This window comes from Xiphias gladius, chromosome 8, assembly GCF_016859285.1.
Source record: "Xiphias gladius isolate SHS-SW01 ecotype Sanya breed wild chromosome 8, ASM1685928v1, whole genome shotgun sequence".
Lineage (NCBI taxonomy): Eukaryota > Metazoa > Chordata > Actinopteri > Istiophoriformes > Xiphiidae > Xiphias > Xiphias gladius.
The window spans coordinates 21,461,127-21,478,792 of record NC_053407.1 but is presented as its reverse complement, the minus strand read 5'-3'; the positions used below and the strand labels follow the sequence as shown (position 1 = coordinate 21,478,792).

The following is a 17,666-nucleotide window of genomic DNA, read 5'->3' as shown; positions in this document are numbered from 1 at the left end:
GTGTTCACATAAATGCATGCAGACTGAAGGTTTATGGAGGGCTTAAAGTTAAATCTATTATAAATGACTTTTACACTGCTTGCAAAGTGTGCACAAACATTTTACTGTAGATATACAACTGTTTTCACTCTCAAGATGCAAAATCATCCCGAGTTCAGTGATCAAGAAGGGAGAGGATGCTCTGGAAACCCAAACACATTCCCAGTCCCCAAGGAGATGAGCCCGTAGTCATAAACTCACACACTCCAACCCCATGTGATTGTAGCCTTTATCTACAATACCATCTAAGGAATAGGAGACTGACTTGGCATGTCGACCATAGCAAACAGCTTTTCCACAGCCAGTCTGCTCAGTGTATCAGTAACAGAAACTAAACTCAAATTATAGTATATACTACTGTGTTGGACAGAGCGAATGCAGGACACTAAGCCTCACGGAAAGGGAAAAGAGGAGGAATTTGGGAGTTTGAAACCACCGATTTGCAGAACCACCAAAATGCATGTTTCAGCTTGCAATTACTTCATGATTGGGGAATGACAAGTCATCCACTTTTAGAGCTATGCAGGTCCAACCTTCCTAATATCATTTCATCAACGCAACTTGGATAGTGCCTCCCAATTCAGATTCCTCTGTAGAAATATTCTAAATTATATGAGTTTTATATTATTTACTTTACAAGAATCTCTTGAGAAGTTAACCGGATGACTGACAATTGAAAGGAAATGTCGTTTATTGACTTTTATCGCATTAAATCCTTCAGTAACATTTCATGTACAGGATGTCAGTCCGTCCAGGAACCTTCTCAAGCCAGTGCAAAAACTTCTATAGAGGCAAGACATTTCAGCGTATTCTCCAGTCATCTTAACATCTCTATATAGACTTAGTGCTGCGTAATCCATTCTTTATTTTCTCCCCAATAAATGTTTTAAAGTTGCATTCATGATAGATATATGAATGATCCACTTGAAACCTTTCAAAAGCATAGGTCTACTTTGACACAGGTGTGTCCAGACTAAATCGGTTGTAAAATATTTTTTCCAAGGAGGTGAGGAGTGAGGGATCTATACAACATGTGACCTAATCTCTTACAATAAGTTATGGTCTTTTGAATTTAGAGTAGCTGTTCCCAATCTAAACTACCTGGTTTAAGTCTTGTTAATGAGCCCTATACCTACCCTGTCATGACATCCAATGATGTATTGAAGCCAGCTACAACTTTACCAGTTATAAGTAACAGTGTCATATTCTGCTCAACTCTGATTACAAATCACGGATTCCTCCACAAAAATCCTTCTGAATTAAAAAAAATTAAAATCCCTCTTTATCTTAAGTTATGAGATAGCGTCAAAAAAACTTACCAGGCCTTCAGACCAAAGTGACTGTTCCTGCTTGAAATCAGCAGAGGGAGAGAGACCAGAGGTTTATAAGCACGGCATGAACGGCCCCGCCTGCTCAAGCTGCAGCTCAGTGATGTCCACACAGGGCTGATTCTGGATGCATGTATGGATTTTTCTTTAGGGATGCATTTAAATTGTAATAGTATTGATTCATCAAGTTTATACACAGTTAATTATATCTGAGATTAATTAACTGTTGGTGATATCAATCTGATGTAAGTTCTATTAGGATATAGTCTTTAGAGGAGACAGTAAGCAAGTCTTTCTGAGGCAAGGTTCTTCTCTACATGATTTTGAACCCATGACTAGCTGTATGTAATGAATAATAGTTTCCTGAATGAATGATAAAATCTGTAGTCCCTAAAAAAAAGATCTTATTACTTTCAAAGTAATTCATGAACAAGCTTAAGTCCTCATCCACTCATCCCCTTGCTGGTGTGAATGCATATTTGGTAAGAAATGTAAAATGCTCGGTGTACTTCAGATGCTGAGGTGATACACCTCTGCGATACAAGTTGTGGCTACGTGGGAAGGAAAAGGACCATACAGTATAATGTCTACAACCTAACATAGTATTGTTGCTGCCACATAGATGGGAACAAAAATGATGCTGATCATTGTGTCCATTTAAGAGCATTTTCATCCAATTAGAGGGTTTCTTCCTGGCTCAGCCTCAGCCCCACTGGTTTGGCCTAATTACAGCAATGGTTGAGAAATGACTCCTCTGGATACATGTGGATACATCTGTGGTAGCCAAACTAACTCAGTTGTTTATTGTTTCCAGTGGGCTCGGGGCAACTGGAATCTAAATAGCTGGCATATCTGTACTGCCACAGCAGCATTGTTGTTTGTTTTCTAATTTGTTTCCATTGTTCCAATACTAATTTCAAAGCTAAGTTTATATCAGTGTGACATCATAGATGTCGTACTGTTGCGAAATGATGACTTATCTGACAAAATGAAGCTTAAAACTGATCATAACAGAGAAATAAAAAATAATGTTTTTAATTTTACTCCCTTTATTTCATCATGCTACCTCTCCCTTGCTAAGGTGTGGAAAGCAGGGAAGGAATTAAATCATCCTACATGAAATTACAAATATATCAGTGTTTTCTACCCTTTAGTAGCAATGAATGCATGTTCTTAACTTACCCCCTTTAACCTAACAGACCAGTGTACAAAATAACAGTGGTAGAGAAACACAACAAAAAAAAACTGGGTAAACAGGACACACAAATGATTCACAGTATTGTACATCTACAAACAAGAGACACAGTACAACATACAATAAGGTATGTCACACACAGTAGTAACATAACATGACAAGTTAGTGCTGCTATAAGAAGTAATGTGCAGACTCATGAGTGATTTGTAACATTTTCACTCATGTTATTAACAGAACATAAGCAACATCAAATAACTGCGTATGTATGATAATCATTTAGAATTTAAAACTAAAACAAAATAGTGCTTTTTTTTTTTTTTACAGTTAAACTCTCAATATATTTATCCAAATATCCAAATAATGGTATTTACCATTCAAGGTTTTTGCATCTTTGTAACAAGGGAATAAATTAAAAAATCCTACTAATATCCCCAAAAAGTGCAAAGCATAAACCAGTTATCATACCAAATAGCCATGGTTGTTACCCACTGTGTTTTAAACTCAAACTATTCGGTGTCAGATTTAATATAGCTGTATAAACCTAATGGAAAAACAACTTCAGATGTGATACTTCCGCTTACTAAGTAGGACATTTAAAACCAGCCAGGCTATCAATTTCTATGAGGTAAGGTCTGTTAATGGAGTGCTTTTATTCTTAAATAAAACCACCATAGGATCTGTTTGAGCTTTTAAAAAATTTAAAAATCTAATTTAAGCACTAGGTTAATACTGATGGCACATGTTTAAAATGCAAGGGAATATCCTTAAAGCTTCCAGTGTGATTGAAAAGCATCATTTAGCAAAGAAGCAATATTTTCCTCCATCTGAATATGACATATTTTAAAGATTTTTCAGCATCACCACATTACTATTAATATGCAAGGTAGAGGGTTAGGGTTACCATACAGGCATAAATAGGGACGGGAGCTTCAAGTATGATATAAACAAAACCTTTCCTCAGTGCTTACACATAATACACAATGCTGGAACAGTAATTTACAGTTTACAATTTACATCTCTAAACTTCTTCCTGCCCCAGTAGAACCAGTCTGATCTGCTAAACAGATATCCTGTATTCAGGTCAGGCCACTATTACACATACAGTAACATACTGTGAGACTTACACCTGTTCTTTCAATCTTACTAACAACAATCTGTTGTTGTTATTGTCTAATGTGATATAGTGAGTTATCTGAGACTTTTGAAGAAATCAAGAAGAGACAAACCAAGGGTTATGTTAAGTCTTACAGCCAGTTTAGTGCATTCAAGTTGATGGTTTGACTTTCCCCTGGTCCTCCACCTTTTTAATGGCTGCCTGAATCTTTGCCTGGTCTCCCAAGAGCCGCCGCGGTTTCACAGGCCTGAGGTTTTCATCCAGCTCAAGCAGCACAGGTATCCCCGTAGGTAAAGTCACGTTGGCTATGTCCTCATCTGATATACCTGTTGAAATAAGGACAGTAGTATTAAAATCAGGCTAGACAATCTCACTACAACCAAGCGTGCTGACTGTTTGCAGTCTTTCATTTTGCATTAGTACAGTATGCCAGTTAGTTTATTGACAAATGTACGACAATAGCACAGTTCCGGCCCTTTATAGATCCTTTGCTGCATATTATTATTTCACAGTCAATATGTGTTAAGTTACTAAGTGGCCTGTGGCACATGGAGTCCACGCAGCTTACGAGTGTGAAGAAAGGTCAGTGTGGATTTCATGGCCACAGCCAAATGTAACCTAAACTCACTGGCCTTTTTGTGCAAGTTCAGCCTTCCATTTCTGGAACTGAAATATGTCCTTCCTCTATTCGCTGACTCTGATGACTAGAAACAGCTTGTAAAGCCTCAAGCAGAAGTTCAGGAGCTGTTGCTGAATTCAACTGATTGCATTCACCCCACAAAAACAAACGCTAAGAGAGCACTGTTTATAATAGCCTAGGTCAGTTCAGTAGCATACCCTCCAGGTGTTTCAGCAGAGCCCTGCAGCTGTTTCCATGTGCAGAAATGAGCACAGTCCTGCCTTTCCTTATCTCTGGCACCACAGTGCTGTCCCAGTATGGCAGCAGCCTGTCCAACACCTCCTTCAGGCTCTCTGCACGGGGAAGGTTTTCCTTTGGCACATCACAAGTGGTGTACCTGCGGTCATTGTAGATTTCCAGGAAGTAAGGATGGGATTCATCAATCGGAGGTGGAGTGATGTCGTAGCTCCTTCTCCACAACTTCACTTTTTCCTCTCCATGTTGTAAAGCCATCTCTGCCCGGTTTAAGCCAATCAGGGAACCATAATGGCGCTCATTAAGTCTCCAGGACTTGATGACGGGGACCCACTCCAGGCCCATAGCCTCCAGCACCAGCCAGGCTGTCTGGATGGAGCGGCTAAGTATGGAGGTGAACACTAAGTCGAACTTGTAACCCTGCCCTTTCAAGAGCCTGCCACAGTCCTGGGCCTCCTTCACCCCATCTTCACTCAGCTTCTGGTCAACCCAGCTGCAGAAGCGGTTCTCTTTGTTCCAGGCCCCCTCTCCATGCCTCAGCAGAAAGAGTTTGTACTTGGACATCCGAAGCACCAGCAACAGAAACCTGCACACATTCAACACGCATGAACATTGAAGCTATGCAGTCAGTGATAGCACAAGTGCAAGTATTACAGAAATTTAAACAGATCACCGCTCACACTTAGTCACAGGTTGGTGTATCTGATCTGAGTTCAGGGGCACGGACTTTGAGTCAGTAAAAGGTTAGAGGTTGCCTTGTAAAAGGTGACAGGGTAAAGGCTGATAGCTACATCAGTTACCCTTATTAACAAGCCTTATCCATAGGCTGGACACAAAACAACAGCAGATTACGATAACTAACTAATATATGCAAATATCTGATGAGATGCTGCTGTAAAGCTTTTTTAACTAGCCTGAGGATGGATGGACGTGTTGCAATGTAAATATCCGTTGGAACTGCGTGTATTATGGCCGCTTAGACCGCGGTAAACACAGGACCAACGTATAAAAATAAAACAACAACCATTTGGCAACCTCATCCCAAAATGACCAGAATATTTTGAAAATGTCGTCTTACCCTGTGTGGGTTTTAAATCCGCCCTAAACGTAGCTGGTACAGTCGTTCGCGGTGACTGTACTTCGCAGGCCATGTACAGCAGCTCTCCCGTCAACGTTGACGATCGACATTCCGACCGTCCAATCAGAATGGTGGATCTCACATGTGGGCGGTACCTTTGGAAAATGTTATGCCCATATTAGGAGTAGTAGTAACGGCCGAGCACGCTCACCGTGGCGGGAGGAGGAGGAGCGAGGAGACGTGAGGTAATAGTTGACAGCCATGGACGTAGAAGCTAGCTCGACGTTGATGATACGCGGTATGAGCGTTTTAGTTTTCAGTTTGGAGAGGATTTGTGGTTCTTGTAACGGAAAGACAGCAGATTAAGATAATTTTGTTTACAGGCAGAGGAGAGGGACAGCTTGTGCAGGCTTGTGTACCCGCCTAAAACGGTGCAGGTTTGTTCAGAAGTTACAAAGTACCAAAATAATCCTTTAACCTCAAACTACTGCCACTTTGACTCCACGTATAGTGTAGAGTAAAGGTACTTCAGGCAAGGGTTAGAAGTTTTTAAATATTGGTTCACAGTGAATCATCACCCAATTGTCAGTAGTGAGGGTTATCACCTGTATGTTCAAGCCTTTGTTGAAACTGACACATTTAATCGCTTTTGTCACTTTATATTGACATTGATTTACATTTATTCCCTTGAAATCAGAGCTGCGACGATTAGTCGATTAATCGATCAGTTGATCAGCAGAAAAATAATTGGTAACTCTTGATTATCCCTTAACCATTACAAGTCACTTTTAAGAGAAAATATGCCAAAATTTTCTTGGTCTTTGCTTCTACAATGTGAATATTTTCAGATTTTTGCAGTGATAGCAAGCTGAATGTGTTTGGGTTTTGGACTGTTTAACAGACAACACTACCTTCGAAGATGTCACTTTGGGCTATGGTAGATTGGAATGGATATTTCTCACAATTTTTTGACATTTTATTGATCTATCGACCAATCTGAAAAATAATCGACAGATAAATCCATAATAAAAATAATCTCAAACCCTGCTTGAGATTTATTGCAACCCTAACCTTAACGAAAATCAAGTCTAAACCTGAAAATTTAATGTTTTACTTTCTGGGGAATAGCTTTTGGACCCCAAATGGCAGGTGAGTTCCTATAATGTGATTTTAAAATATTTTTATTTGCTATAACATAGGGGGTGGGCGATATGGCTGAAATCACAGTATACACCATTTTATATCACAATATTAATGTATATATCGTGATATAAAACAGCTTCTGGAAAACCCAACTGAGAAATTCTAAGTGGATAAAATAACCAGGTGGATTGTGTCTGCTTTTCATCACTGCAGCAACAGCTGACAAATCAAACTGCTTCGTCGCATTGTTGCTAGAATCATTAAATATCCAATACTGCTATTAAACTGTCACTCCTGATATTTGATTTACATTTCCCCACAATAATCTAATACACCATAGATGCTAAACGGAGACCTAAAAAAACGATATGGTAAAATCTCTGACAGTAGTCAAATTTATGACCATACTATACTGTATATCATCAGATTATAATGTGACTAATACATATTTAAAAAGTGCTGTAAGGAGAGCAACAGCTTTCAAGTTTAAGGCATAGATTCACTTTATTCTCTGAGCAATGTCAATTACGCTTTATTATTTGATGCACATTTCGTAACATTGCTTCTCATCATAATGTCTGAATTTCAATTCCGCATACATTTTCAAGGATGCTCACCTTGAAGTGACTTCATGAACACTTGACTGCCAAAATTAGCTGCCCAAGGGAGAGTGTATTCATTCTCTTACTCAATCCAACAGGCAGAATGTCTTTGTGGAAAACACAAGAACACATGATGCTCTCCTTGTTTTATGTTGCCACGATTCGGAAGATGCTGTTGTAGGGAACAGGATCAAAGTGTAAAGTTTCATGCTTGTTAGCACATACACCCGTCTGCATTTCCTCTGATTAGTACCTGTTTATTACTGTATATCACAGATATGGACATCCAACAGTGGTGCTGTGTTCATGAATACATATGGATACTAAAAACTACAAAAGCATTACTCTGCTTGAATATATATATAATACATATGTTTTTCACAATACACTTTGAATTATGTCATTTTGCAAGAAAATAAACCAATATGTAGTCCTTGAGAAGTATAATAAAGTAAACATGTTCATTATTGCCATTTTCACAAACAGTTGAAACATGAACTTGCCAGAACCTACTTATTATACTGGTTTTCATTTTCACTGTCATCATAAAGTGAACAAAAGTCAAATGATTCGGTGGTTCCACCTGTTATAGAACAGTAAACATTTTAACAAAGATATTCATTTCAAATCTACTGCCCAGCATCAAACAGCTTCTTTCTGCCCTCCATTCCAGACATGGCATCCACGTTCTTACGCCAGTCTGTCACTTCCTCTTTCTGTGGGGTGAAAGTAAAAGAAAAGATTTGCATCGATTGATTTTTTTATTTTTATTTTGTTTTTGTTGCATGTTAATATTAAAAGAAAAAGGAATCTTTTGCAGTAAAAGTTGCCGCAGACATTGTATAAATGTATCCTTCTTTCGTGTTTTTCAAACAAACGAAGCTCTTCTCAAGTTTAAATCTACTTTCTAGTTCCTAGAAAAGAATTTCAGTATTTCATGTTTAACATCAGGGTTTCAATTTAGGCATCATCTGAATCTACTTTCATTTTCCCACCAACTTTCTTTATGTATATGAGCCAGAAACGCATATCTTTAGCTTAAGTATTAGGGTTAATAGTCCAGAATAAGGCTGCAACGAGGTCATCAGTATTTGATTTTATCCAGAATGTACAGTCCCCGAATTTAAAGTGAAACCTACACATGTGTAATGATAATGTAGATTTAGTCTATTAAGCAGTCTTCAAGCAGTCTTGCCAAAAATTGTGCAGATTGTCAATTGTTTAATATATTTTAAACAGTTTTGTAATTTGATTGCTTGTGTCGTTTTTACCCAGCAGTCCCAAAAAAAGCAGTGTTGATACAGGTGAAGTGACACCACATATTTTGCAATAAAATTAAGGTAAAGCCAGCAACCCCTTACCTTCTCCTCCTCTTTCTTCACAGTCTTGAGGTTGGCCTTGAAGTCCACAGACTCTTTGACCTTATGGCCCAGCAGAGCTCCCAGAATGGCGTCAGTAGACAACTTCACCTTCTTCAGGGTTGGTCTCTTCAGCTTGCCCTTCAAATTAACCATCTTCTGAGACAGCTCCTTTATCTTTTTCAAAACGAAAAAAAAATGACAAAAAAAAAATCAATTTCCAAGGAATATTGGTTATATAGAGTATGCGTTCCTTAAATTATTAAAATGCTTAATTTTATGTGAAAAAGCATAAAGCTAAAACGGTTATTTACCAATATTACTTACCTCCTTTTCATTTTTCATGACTTTTACAGAAATGTCATACCGCTCTTCATCAACCCGATCAATTTTCTGTTGTAATCCCTTGCAAAGACTCTGTGGACAGAAACTTTCAGTGCATTGGACTGGTTTTGTTTGAATGTAATTTGTCTGGATAACTTTGTGGAAATACTGACACGGTAAGGCACAATGCACAGCAACAGTACAACATGTGTATGGCTATTTGTTTATTAAATACTGTATACGATGAATATGAATCTATATAAATACACGCAGCATAATATAATTTGTATAGATTCATATTCATGGTATCCACAGATTAACCCAAACACCCTGATATGCATAGTTTTTGTTAGAAATATTTTCTAATAGTCCCAATTAAAGCTTTTGATTTTTAGGTGTATGGATTATTCCAACTAATTGTTACTGGTAAGAGATATTGATTGTTGAGGTTTTTAAATTGTATTTCCCAGTACTTTGAGCCCTATAAACAAAATGACATTCACCTCAGTTGTATTTTGGAGGCTGCAGTAGTCTCAGCGGAAACATCTGCAAATAAAATCAAACTAATTGCTTCTGCCTAGATAACATTAAGCATAGGTGGGGAAAAAGCGATGTGGGTGAGGTGATCCTTTTAAAATGTTTAGACAGTAATGTGATTTAATGTTGACTTTCTCCGGTGTCCCAACCAAAAAAGGCTCCTTATGTGGTTTAATGCTTCATTGATGAATGTACCTGTAGTTCCTGCAAAGACATGCTTGACAGTTGGAGGGCTGGGACTCTCTCAGCAAGGCTTCTCTCTCGTTCATCATGTCTGACTTGCATTTCATTCTCCAGCATACTCATGGCCTTCTGTAGCAGTTTGGTCTGGTGCACAGCACATACACATACAAAATTACACCTCAGTCAACCAGGCAATATATGGATTACAGCACTTAAAGAATTTAAATTCTTGTACAACATATTTACAGCATTACTATCCAAAACTAACACACAGAAACACATAAAATACCTTCAAGAACAGTCTGCGAGAGGCAGAGATTTTTGACTTTGGTTTCTGGAGAAGAAGATGGCGAACAGTTAATTCAGATTTACAGCGTTGAATTAGGACATTTAACTAAACAAACCCAATGCCAGATATTTCTGTTGTCACTGTTGTCCATTCATATATTTGTCACTGTATTTGATTCTGATTTGATTCACTTCAAGTTGTTAAAGCAGGTTTATTTTAAGGCCCAGTAGAAACTGCAGATGGTGTTCAAGTGTGAAGATGAAGCATGTTATCCACGTCCTGATTCTACATACAGTATATGAAAAATGACGTCTAACACCCTGAGAAGATTTTGCCCTGAGCATTGGAATGGAATGCCTAGCTTTTAAATGACCTGAACTGATGCCATGAACTTTGAATCAAAATGAAATGAATCAGTCAAACACTCAACTCACCGAAGGCCTATCCATTTAGGATGGAGGTGTCCATAAGTCACAGAGATAGAGAAAAAGCAGAAGTTGTTACATTTTTGTAATTTTACGTACCATATGTGAGTTTTGGTGTGAGTGAAGTTAATGAGAAGTGGATACTTACGCTTCAGACATGGTTGCAATTCTGTGTGTCTCCCCTTGTTAAATCTATCAGTGGAGAAAAAGAGAGGAAGAATGAACATTTTTTTACAAAAAAAACCCACGCATATCCATTTACTGTACATTTACTTTGCAAAATTAGGAAAAACTGACCATCCGTTTTCATCAGTTCTGAGTTAGGAACCCCATATACTGTTGGATGTAGATCCATAGCAGGGGGCAAAAAACAAGGTATGACAATGTGTAAAGGTCAAATCTATGACTAAAAAACTGCTCCCTAAAATAAATCCAAAAATAGTTCTAATTATCTGAAAACAAATCAATCAAAAATATACACAAAGGAGGCTGGATTCCTTTTTTTTTTTTAATACTTTTTTTAATCACTTTTAATTTAATACGAAATAGGTCTTCTTAATTCCAGATCATTACATTGAAATGACACAACAAAATTATAAGCAATAGGAATGGGTTGCAGTAAAAAGAAAAACACATTAATGAAATTCACACTCTGATGATGTTATTTATAACTTTAACTTGGACTTCTGTTCGAGATCAGAGGAAGGCAGCTGATCTCAAACCTGAAGGAAATAAAACCTTGCTCCCTCAATAACTTGTAAGATATCTTAAAAAGAGATATCTTTCATCTGTTTAAAAAAAAAAAACGTTCCGTTGTAAGAAATTATAACTGGTATTAATAATAAATGCTGTTTTAGAGCTTTTATTAATACCGATGAAATTGGAGTAGCATCAGTTTTCATAATTTCCATTAAGAATTCTAATATAAGTAATTTTGTTTTTTGATGCTTTGTAATATTTTGACATAAGAATCCTTACCTTAAACAGCAGGTGACAAATACTCACAGGCTTCTTTTTCTGAGACAAGAAGGACAGAAACAGGGGAGATATATAGATTCCAGCGCTCATGTGAGTGGCTCACTAAAATAGACCCTCTGTCCACACCATTCTTGCACTGCGTCTCTCAAATCCCAAATGTATGAGGTGTGAAAGTTCTCGTTGGGACTATCCACCAGTGATGTTTTCTTAGTGCCTCCGTCTCCTCGCTAAGGAGGAGAGGGTGAAGACTGAAGGAGCTTTAGTCCAATATTACATTCCAAAGTGATTATTAGATTTCACAGTGGAGAAAAAGATTGCAATGTTTTTATTGAGAGAACATTGCTGGTTCCAACTTTGTATCAAGTACATGAGAAAAATATCAAGATAACATGCTCCCAATGCAATAACTTCAACAAAGACTGCCATTTTTACTATTTCATTTTAATTTTTAGCAGTATACCTTTATTGCCAAAAAAAATGGATGTCTGACAAACTTTGATGGCAATTTATCACAACAGATAAGACACTATTAGTTGCTAATTTAGGAAGGACAAACAAGATTTCTCCACTGTCAACATACAATACTGTAGGTCCACAGGTGTCTGAGTAGAGTGTGATGGTGTGATGAAGAATTATACTGCCATCTCAAGGCTGCAGTGGAGAACTACAGCAAACAGCCTACCATGCTATAAAATATTCAATGTCTGTTGCTTTTCGAAGATAATCTGGGTTTTAAGGGTGTTCCTACCTACAATTCCTAAATCATTATGATATAGATCAGAGGGTTAGGCTAGAAATTCATCCTAAGACGAAGATGATTTAAGCAAAAATAATTGTCTCTTCAGTTTCCAGAGGCATTAAATAGCTTCTTCCTGCCCTCCATACCAGACATGGCCTCCACATTCTTACGCCAGTCAGTCACCTCCTCCTTCTGCAGGAAACATAACATATCATGGACAAACAACCAAGATAAAACCGATCATTGACCAAAAATAATGATTACCTAGAGGCTTTTGAGACTCAAAAGCAAAAGCCAGGCTTACCCTTTCCTCTTCCTTCTTGACCGTTTTGAGGTTGGCCTTGAAGTCGAAGGACTCTCTGTGTTTGGAGCCCAGCAGGACGCTCAGCATGGCCTCAGCTGAAATCTTCACTCTCTTCAGGATCGGTTTCTTGAACTTACTCTGAATTTCAGTGATCCTCACATTCATGTTTTCGATCTGGGCAGGGGATCATGGGATCGAAAGGACTGTGCTGTTTCTGTTCTGCCATTATGAGTGACTATGCTATTTATTTATTTACATGAACACAATGTAGAAGGAAGCTCCTGAGATTCTCACATTTTTCCCGACCAGTCCACTTATCCACCTCCATCCTTTATCCTTGATTAAAAAAAACTGGGACTTATAAATAATGTCTGCTTTTAATTAATCCTCATTTGAGAGCTGAATGTTCTCTTTAACTTGGAAACAGTGATTTGATTCAAAAAAATGAACTCAAAATCTACTACTACTACTTTACAAAACAAATAATATTTTTAAAGTAATACCTGTTTTACAGTGAATCCAATGACTGCTCAACACCATATAGAGCCAATCTTAGCCCAATTTATTATTGATCTAACCATAATATAGAATATAGCTGCCTGGGGTTTTGTGTTTCATAATATCAGTGTAGTAATTAATTGTCTCTAAACCCCACTGCCATGGATTACAGTGGAGCAGGTTTTGTGCTCACAGCCAAATCACCGATTTCCAGTTTCTTCCCAGCTCACTGCTGATGGTGTGAAACATGGTTGTTAGCTGTGCTGAGGTCTAAAATATTTGGGGGCACTGTTTGCTGCTACAACAAAGCCACAGAGTGTTTGAAGAAGAAGAACGGGCTTTATGTGTCGGATGCTGTTATGTCTTGTTTTTCTCAGTGCTGCCACTTGGAGGTAGTGTTTGTTCATTTTAATCTCTTTTATGTTGTGACGTTGTCGTCATTGTAAAGGCACTGGATGCAATAACTTTAAAAACATTTACTCACCTCCTTGTCATTTTTGGAAACCTTGAGGCCAATTTCATAGCGCGCCTCATCTGCAACATCAATCTTTTGCTGCATGTCTTTGCAGAGATCCTGTAAAAATAAATAAATAAATAAATTAGACACCTCTATCGGTATGAGAATATAACACGAACTCATGTAAAAAGAACTGCGGTTACTGAGAGAAAAGCACTTCATAATGAGGCAAAATACCTGCAGCTCTCGCAAAGACAAGCCAGACAGATTTAGAGGAGGAACTCTTTCTGCCAGACCAGCTTCTTTCTCCCTCATCTTCTGCTCCTTCTCCTCCTGCAGCATCTGAGAAGCAACTGCCAATAGTCTGATCTAAGGACAAAATCAAAATAACTAGATGAAAGATTGCATTTTTCTCATTTGATTGAAATCTCTAGACCAATTAGAGCAGGAAAAATATGGCAAAAGTCCAAATAAATACCAGAATTTTCTGTTTTTATGATACAACTCATTTTAAAAATATTTATACATAAGAGTACTATATATGTAAACTGTATGTATAATGCAGTTCACACACTTCACAACCATTTCTCACATTACAAGGCACTGGACGCACCACTTTATGCCGTATGCTGACTAAGGCCTTTGTTGCCCAAGTTTGATAGCTAAAGTTTAGAGAATTCGAAGTTATGCACTCTAATATCTCAAATTCTTCACAATAAATATATATTTTTTCAAAAACCATTTCAAATAAAGAAAAATGTACCTTCAACCCCAGCCTTCGAGAGGAGGAGATCTTTGATTTTTTCTATAATTCATACATAAAGAACATTCAATATATTCCATCTATACTGTACAATATGTTGTGGAGCACAGTATGTTTGCTTTTATGATTTTTTTTATGACTTTAATAGACAAATAGAGGATAGAAAAAAGGGTTTTATTATAGATACTCACAGATCTGTTGGCGCATTAACAAGAGGGAGGAAATACATGTAAACATATTTACATTATGAATATCAACACATCATGTTATAGTATATTTTGAAGCTGTCAATGAACACATGAAACTAAGCCAAAAGTGATAATACTCACGCATCAGCCATGACAGTCTTAAATTCCTGCACTGAAATAGGGAAAATAAGCGCAATTGCATTTCAATTGTCCTTGCATTTACATATTCAACTATTATTGAACCAAGAAATAACATCTATATGTGAAGCAGAATCCTTAGAAATATTAACCATTATAAGACTAGAGTAAATTCCCTTCACACCTGTTCAGCTGAGCTGTCTGTTGCAGATTGATGATCTTTCTGACTTCCATGGTCAAAGTATTTCACCCGCAACAAACGTTCATTCACCCGTTAAAGCGGGGTGCACAAAGTTATTTATTGTTCACTCCCTAATTATCTCCCTCGTGCAATATAGAGGAGCTTGGAAGTTATGTATATTCTTTAAGATGTGTGATATTATTGTTAGTGCCAAACAAGTATTTTTGTGATGATTCACATTTTGTTTACTTCATTGTGATCATCCTTTTTCACAATAAATGTAAGTGAAAAAAAAGATGTGAACGGAAATTTTGCTCTTTGTTCTTGTGGAATTCAAATGGAAAATTTTAAAGTATTATGTAATAATATATAATTACAAATTAAATTTTGCTGTGTTATTTTACATGCATTACAAGCATGCATTCTTACAAGATAAATCTAAAACACTAAAAATACTAAAATACTAAAAGCCAAATTCACTGAAAACACTTGTATTGTGTCATATGCAAAGTTTGAAAGTGCTGACTCAGTGCATGTGTTAACATAACTGATGAGAGTCTCTGCATAGGTGAGAAAAACGGTGAATGGCAAGATAATCCACAGGCATGTAAAATGACAATGTTCAGCTTGATGTTAACGTTAATAACAAGACATTACTCTGAATTAAATTTCACAGATTCCAGTTACCAAGATTCCAGTTAGTAGTTTTTAACATGCTAAGAAAATACTTGTTATTCATAGAATTCAGATCAAAACCTCTACATGCCCACCATACTAAATCTACTCTAATCCACAAGTATCAGAATAGCAACTCTGTACCTTAGTGAAGCCAGACAGCTCCTTGAGCTGTACCTCAAAACTGAAGAAAAGTGTGTGTTAGGGGGGCGGCATCGACTTTCTGAGAGACGATTAAGAAAAATCAATCAGATTTATAGTGTCTGTGCCAAATGTTAATGGCTCACCAAAAATAGCCTCCTGTATGTGCTACTGCTACAGTCTGGCCACCAACAGTGACATTTACTGTTGCACATAGCATCACCACAATATTCAGACCAGAAAGGAGGTAATAAAACTTCATTTATGGGTTTCAACCTTTGGGTAAATTGCGCAGGTTCCACCTGTTGTTGGAAGCGACAGCGAGCGTGTAAAGAGTAATAAATAAGGAGAGACAGATATCAAACTGGAGTATCTGTATCCCCCTTGTTCTAAACCATTTATTTATAGAACAAACAACATGGTTGAAGTGTGAATCTAGACCATCTCAAGATGTCCATCTATAGACAGCTAAAGGTGCTGCCAACTCTGATTGACAAGGTTTTTAATACCCACTCCATATCTGTGTTTCTATGGCCACATGAGTTGTGAGAAAAAAAGAAAAATATTCTTATTGCTTTGTTCATGGCAATTTGCAAATTCTTCCATACTCAGATTTTAAGAAGAGAATTGGAGATTAAAAACTGAAAATTAATGAAGAAGTTTTACATTTATGAGACTGTAAACATGTTTTCCATTGAATTCAAAAATGGCATTGGTGTACTGATTGTTGAGCCACATTTCGAGATCTACTCTGACCTATTGCTGCAACCTTAAAAATTATTTGCTTTATCTCCTTGCATCAGTACGAATTGAGGTATTTTCGCAAGATTGTAGCAAAAAGTTACTGTATATACATCACTATTCCTTTGCATGTGTGTGATGACAGACTACTGTAGTCTGATAACACATTGCAAGACCACCTTAGGGGTAAGAACAAAACGAAAGGTTAGTCGTGTTTTATTTAGGGGAGTAGAGGAACAAGGACAGGTGCTGGTCAGGGCTTGATGGTTTGTAAACTGAGCCAGCCAATCTGCGTCATTGTTTTTACAGGGAGTCAAATGTTCAGCCACTCAAAGGTCTGTGAGTCGTGCTCTCATGAAGAATAGGTAGGCAGCGAAAAATTAAACAAGAACAGTGAGGTACACACCTTGGGTCAAATTCTATCTTTAGAGGCCTCTTAACTTTGCTTTCAAGTAGTAACACAGGGATTTAACATTGCATCTCCATAAAGCTGTGGAACTCTCAGAAGACAGATTAGAAAAAAGATGGTTATTTTCTCAGAGTTGACATTATTCATCTGATGCCTAGTAACCCAAGGCCTAGTTAACTGATCTTTATGTTTTAATTCAGAGGACTTCCCCTTAAATAGCTTTGTCTGTCAACACCCTGGTGTGTCATTTACCACATTAAATATACTGTCAAGATTGAGTAATACAGAGAAGTTGTTGCTCTAGTCTGGTGAATTGCAAATGTATTTGTGCCTGGGCTGAAAGGGCAACAATAGAGTCACCATGGTTCATCCAAGGTTAGAAATTTGGCACCTCACCAGGCCTATTATACTCAGAGGTGCTTTGAATAAAAGCATCTAGTAAATGGCATCCCTTTTCTAACATACTGGATGGAGTTTATTATTATAATTAGGGCTCCAAGTAAGGTTTTTTTTTTTTTCATTAATGATTATGCTGATGTTTTTTTTCTGGTTCATTCGATTAATTATTTGGTCTAGAATATACCAGAAAACAGTGAAATTTCCCCATCAAAAGTTCCCAAGGCCAAATGTGACCTCTTCAAATTGCTTAGTACCAAACCCAACAATATTAAGTAGCTGAGAAGCTGGAACCAGCACTTTTTTTGGAAATTTTGCTTGAAAAGATTTCAACAAATGTTTGATTATGAAAATTGATGTTGTTGAATTTCTTTTCTGTCTCTAATTACGTCTGTAAGTGCTATTTTTAGTTGTAGTAGTGTTGATAGGTACGGCATGTTGTGGCTGCTCCGGAACCTGCAACCTCTTATTTTTGGACATTCACAGTTCTTGATGTCAATGTTATGTCTGCTTGGATTTACAAAGACGATTTAACAACTTAGTTCTCAACTGCTGCTATTGACAACTGC

General features: G+C 37.3%; 3 protein-coding genes and 1 long non-coding RNA gene across 6 annotated transcripts; 1 reads left to right on the top strand and 3 right to left on the bottom strand.

Moving 5' to 3' along the window:
• Positions 1-2,762: 2,762 nt before the first annotated feature.
• On the bottom strand, positions 2,763-5,784 carry bpgm (2,3-bisphosphoglycerate mutase). Its single transcript, XM_040132985.1, has 3 exons — positions 5,629-5,784; positions 4,514-5,136; positions 2,763-4,002 (listed from the first exon to the last, which is right to left on the bottom strand). Exons 2-3 carry the CDS (start codon positions 5,112-5,114, stop codon positions 3,827-3,829), a joined length of 777 nt encoding a protein of 258 aa, XP_039988919.1. The 5' UTR covers positions 5,115-5,136; positions 5,629-5,784; the 3' UTR covers positions 2,763-3,826.
• A 68-nt stretch (positions 5,785-5,852) lies between these two features.
• Positions 5,853-13,078, top strand: LOC120793182. Of its 2 annotated transcripts, XR_005707956.1 has the most exons (4): positions 5,853-5,926; positions 8,758-8,852; positions 9,088-9,231; positions 12,541-13,078. It is a non-coding gene; the product is annotated as an uncharacterized LOC120793182 (long non-coding RNA). The 2 variants fall into 2 exon arrangements; XR_005707955.1 differs by lacking the exon at positions 12,541-13,078 and having other exon boundaries at positions 9,088-10,014.
• LOC120793178 (troponin I, cardiac muscle-like) lies at positions 7,287-11,493 on the bottom strand. Its single transcript, XM_040132986.1, has 8 exons — positions 11,468-11,493; positions 10,638-10,681; positions 10,499-10,505; positions 10,065-10,109; positions 9,788-9,919; positions 9,059-9,148; positions 8,735-8,908; positions 7,287-8,089 (listed from the first exon to the last, which is right to left on the bottom strand). Exons 2-8 carry the CDS (start codon positions 10,646-10,648, stop codon positions 8,003-8,005), a joined length of 546 nt encoding a protein of 181 aa, XP_039988920.1. The 5' UTR covers positions 10,649-10,681; positions 11,468-11,493; the 3' UTR covers positions 7,287-8,002.
• On the bottom strand, positions 11,234-14,078 carry LOC120793181 (troponin I, slow skeletal muscle-like). Of its 2 annotated transcripts, XM_040132991.1 has the most exons (5): positions 13,703-14,078; positions 13,493-13,582; positions 12,511-12,684; positions 12,353-12,398; positions 11,234-11,506 (listed from the first exon to the last, which is right to left on the bottom strand). In XM_040132991.1, exons 1-5 carry the CDS (start codon positions 13,805-13,807, stop codon positions 11,469-11,471), a joined length of 453 nt encoding a protein of 150 aa, XP_039988925.1. In that variant the 5' UTR covers positions 13,808-14,078; the 3' UTR covers positions 11,234-11,468. The 2 variants fall into 2 exon arrangements, with proteins under 2 accessions (XP_039988925.1, XP_039988924.1); XM_040132990.1 differs by lacking the exon at positions 11,234-11,506 and having other exon boundaries at positions 11,966-12,398.
• Between the last annotated feature and the right edge of the window lie 3,588 nt (positions 14,079-17,666).

What these genes read in the sequence shown, in the direction of transcription:
- LOC120793181 (XM_040132990.1), bottom strand. Translation starts at nt 13,807, where the DNA reads ATGCTGCAGGAGGAGAAGGAGCAGAAGATGAGGGAGAAAGAAGCTGGT. An exon ending in TTTCCAAAAATGACAAGGAG is followed by an intron (nt 12,685 to 13,492) that starts GTGAGTAAATGT and finishes TCCCCTGCCCAG; the next exon opens with ATCGAAAACATGAATGTGAG. An exon ending in TCAAGAAGGAAGAGGAAAGG is followed by an intron (nt 12,399 to 12,510) that starts GTAAGCCTGGCT and finishes TGTTTCCTGCAG; the next exon opens with AAGGAGGAGGTGACTGACTG.
- LOC120793178 (XM_040132986.1), bottom strand. An exon ending in CTCGCAGACTGTTCTTGAAG is followed by an intron (nt 9,920 to 10,064) that starts GTATTTTATGTG and finishes GCTGTGCACCAG; the next exon opens with ACCAAACTGCTACAGAAGGC. An exon ending in TCATGAAAAATGAAAAGGAG is followed by an intron (nt 8,909 to 9,058) that starts GTAAGTAATATT and finishes GTTTTGAAAAAG; the next exon opens with ATAAAGGAGCTGTCTCAGAA.
- bpgm (XM_040132985.1), bottom strand. Translation starts at nt 5,114, where the DNA reads ATGTCCAAGTACAAACTCTTTCTGCTGAGGCATGGAGAGGGGGCCTGG. An exon ending in TCTGCTGAAACACCTGGAGG is followed by an intron (nt 4,003 to 4,513) that starts GTATGCTACTGA and finishes TTATTTCAACAG; the next exon opens with GTATATCAGATGAGGACATA.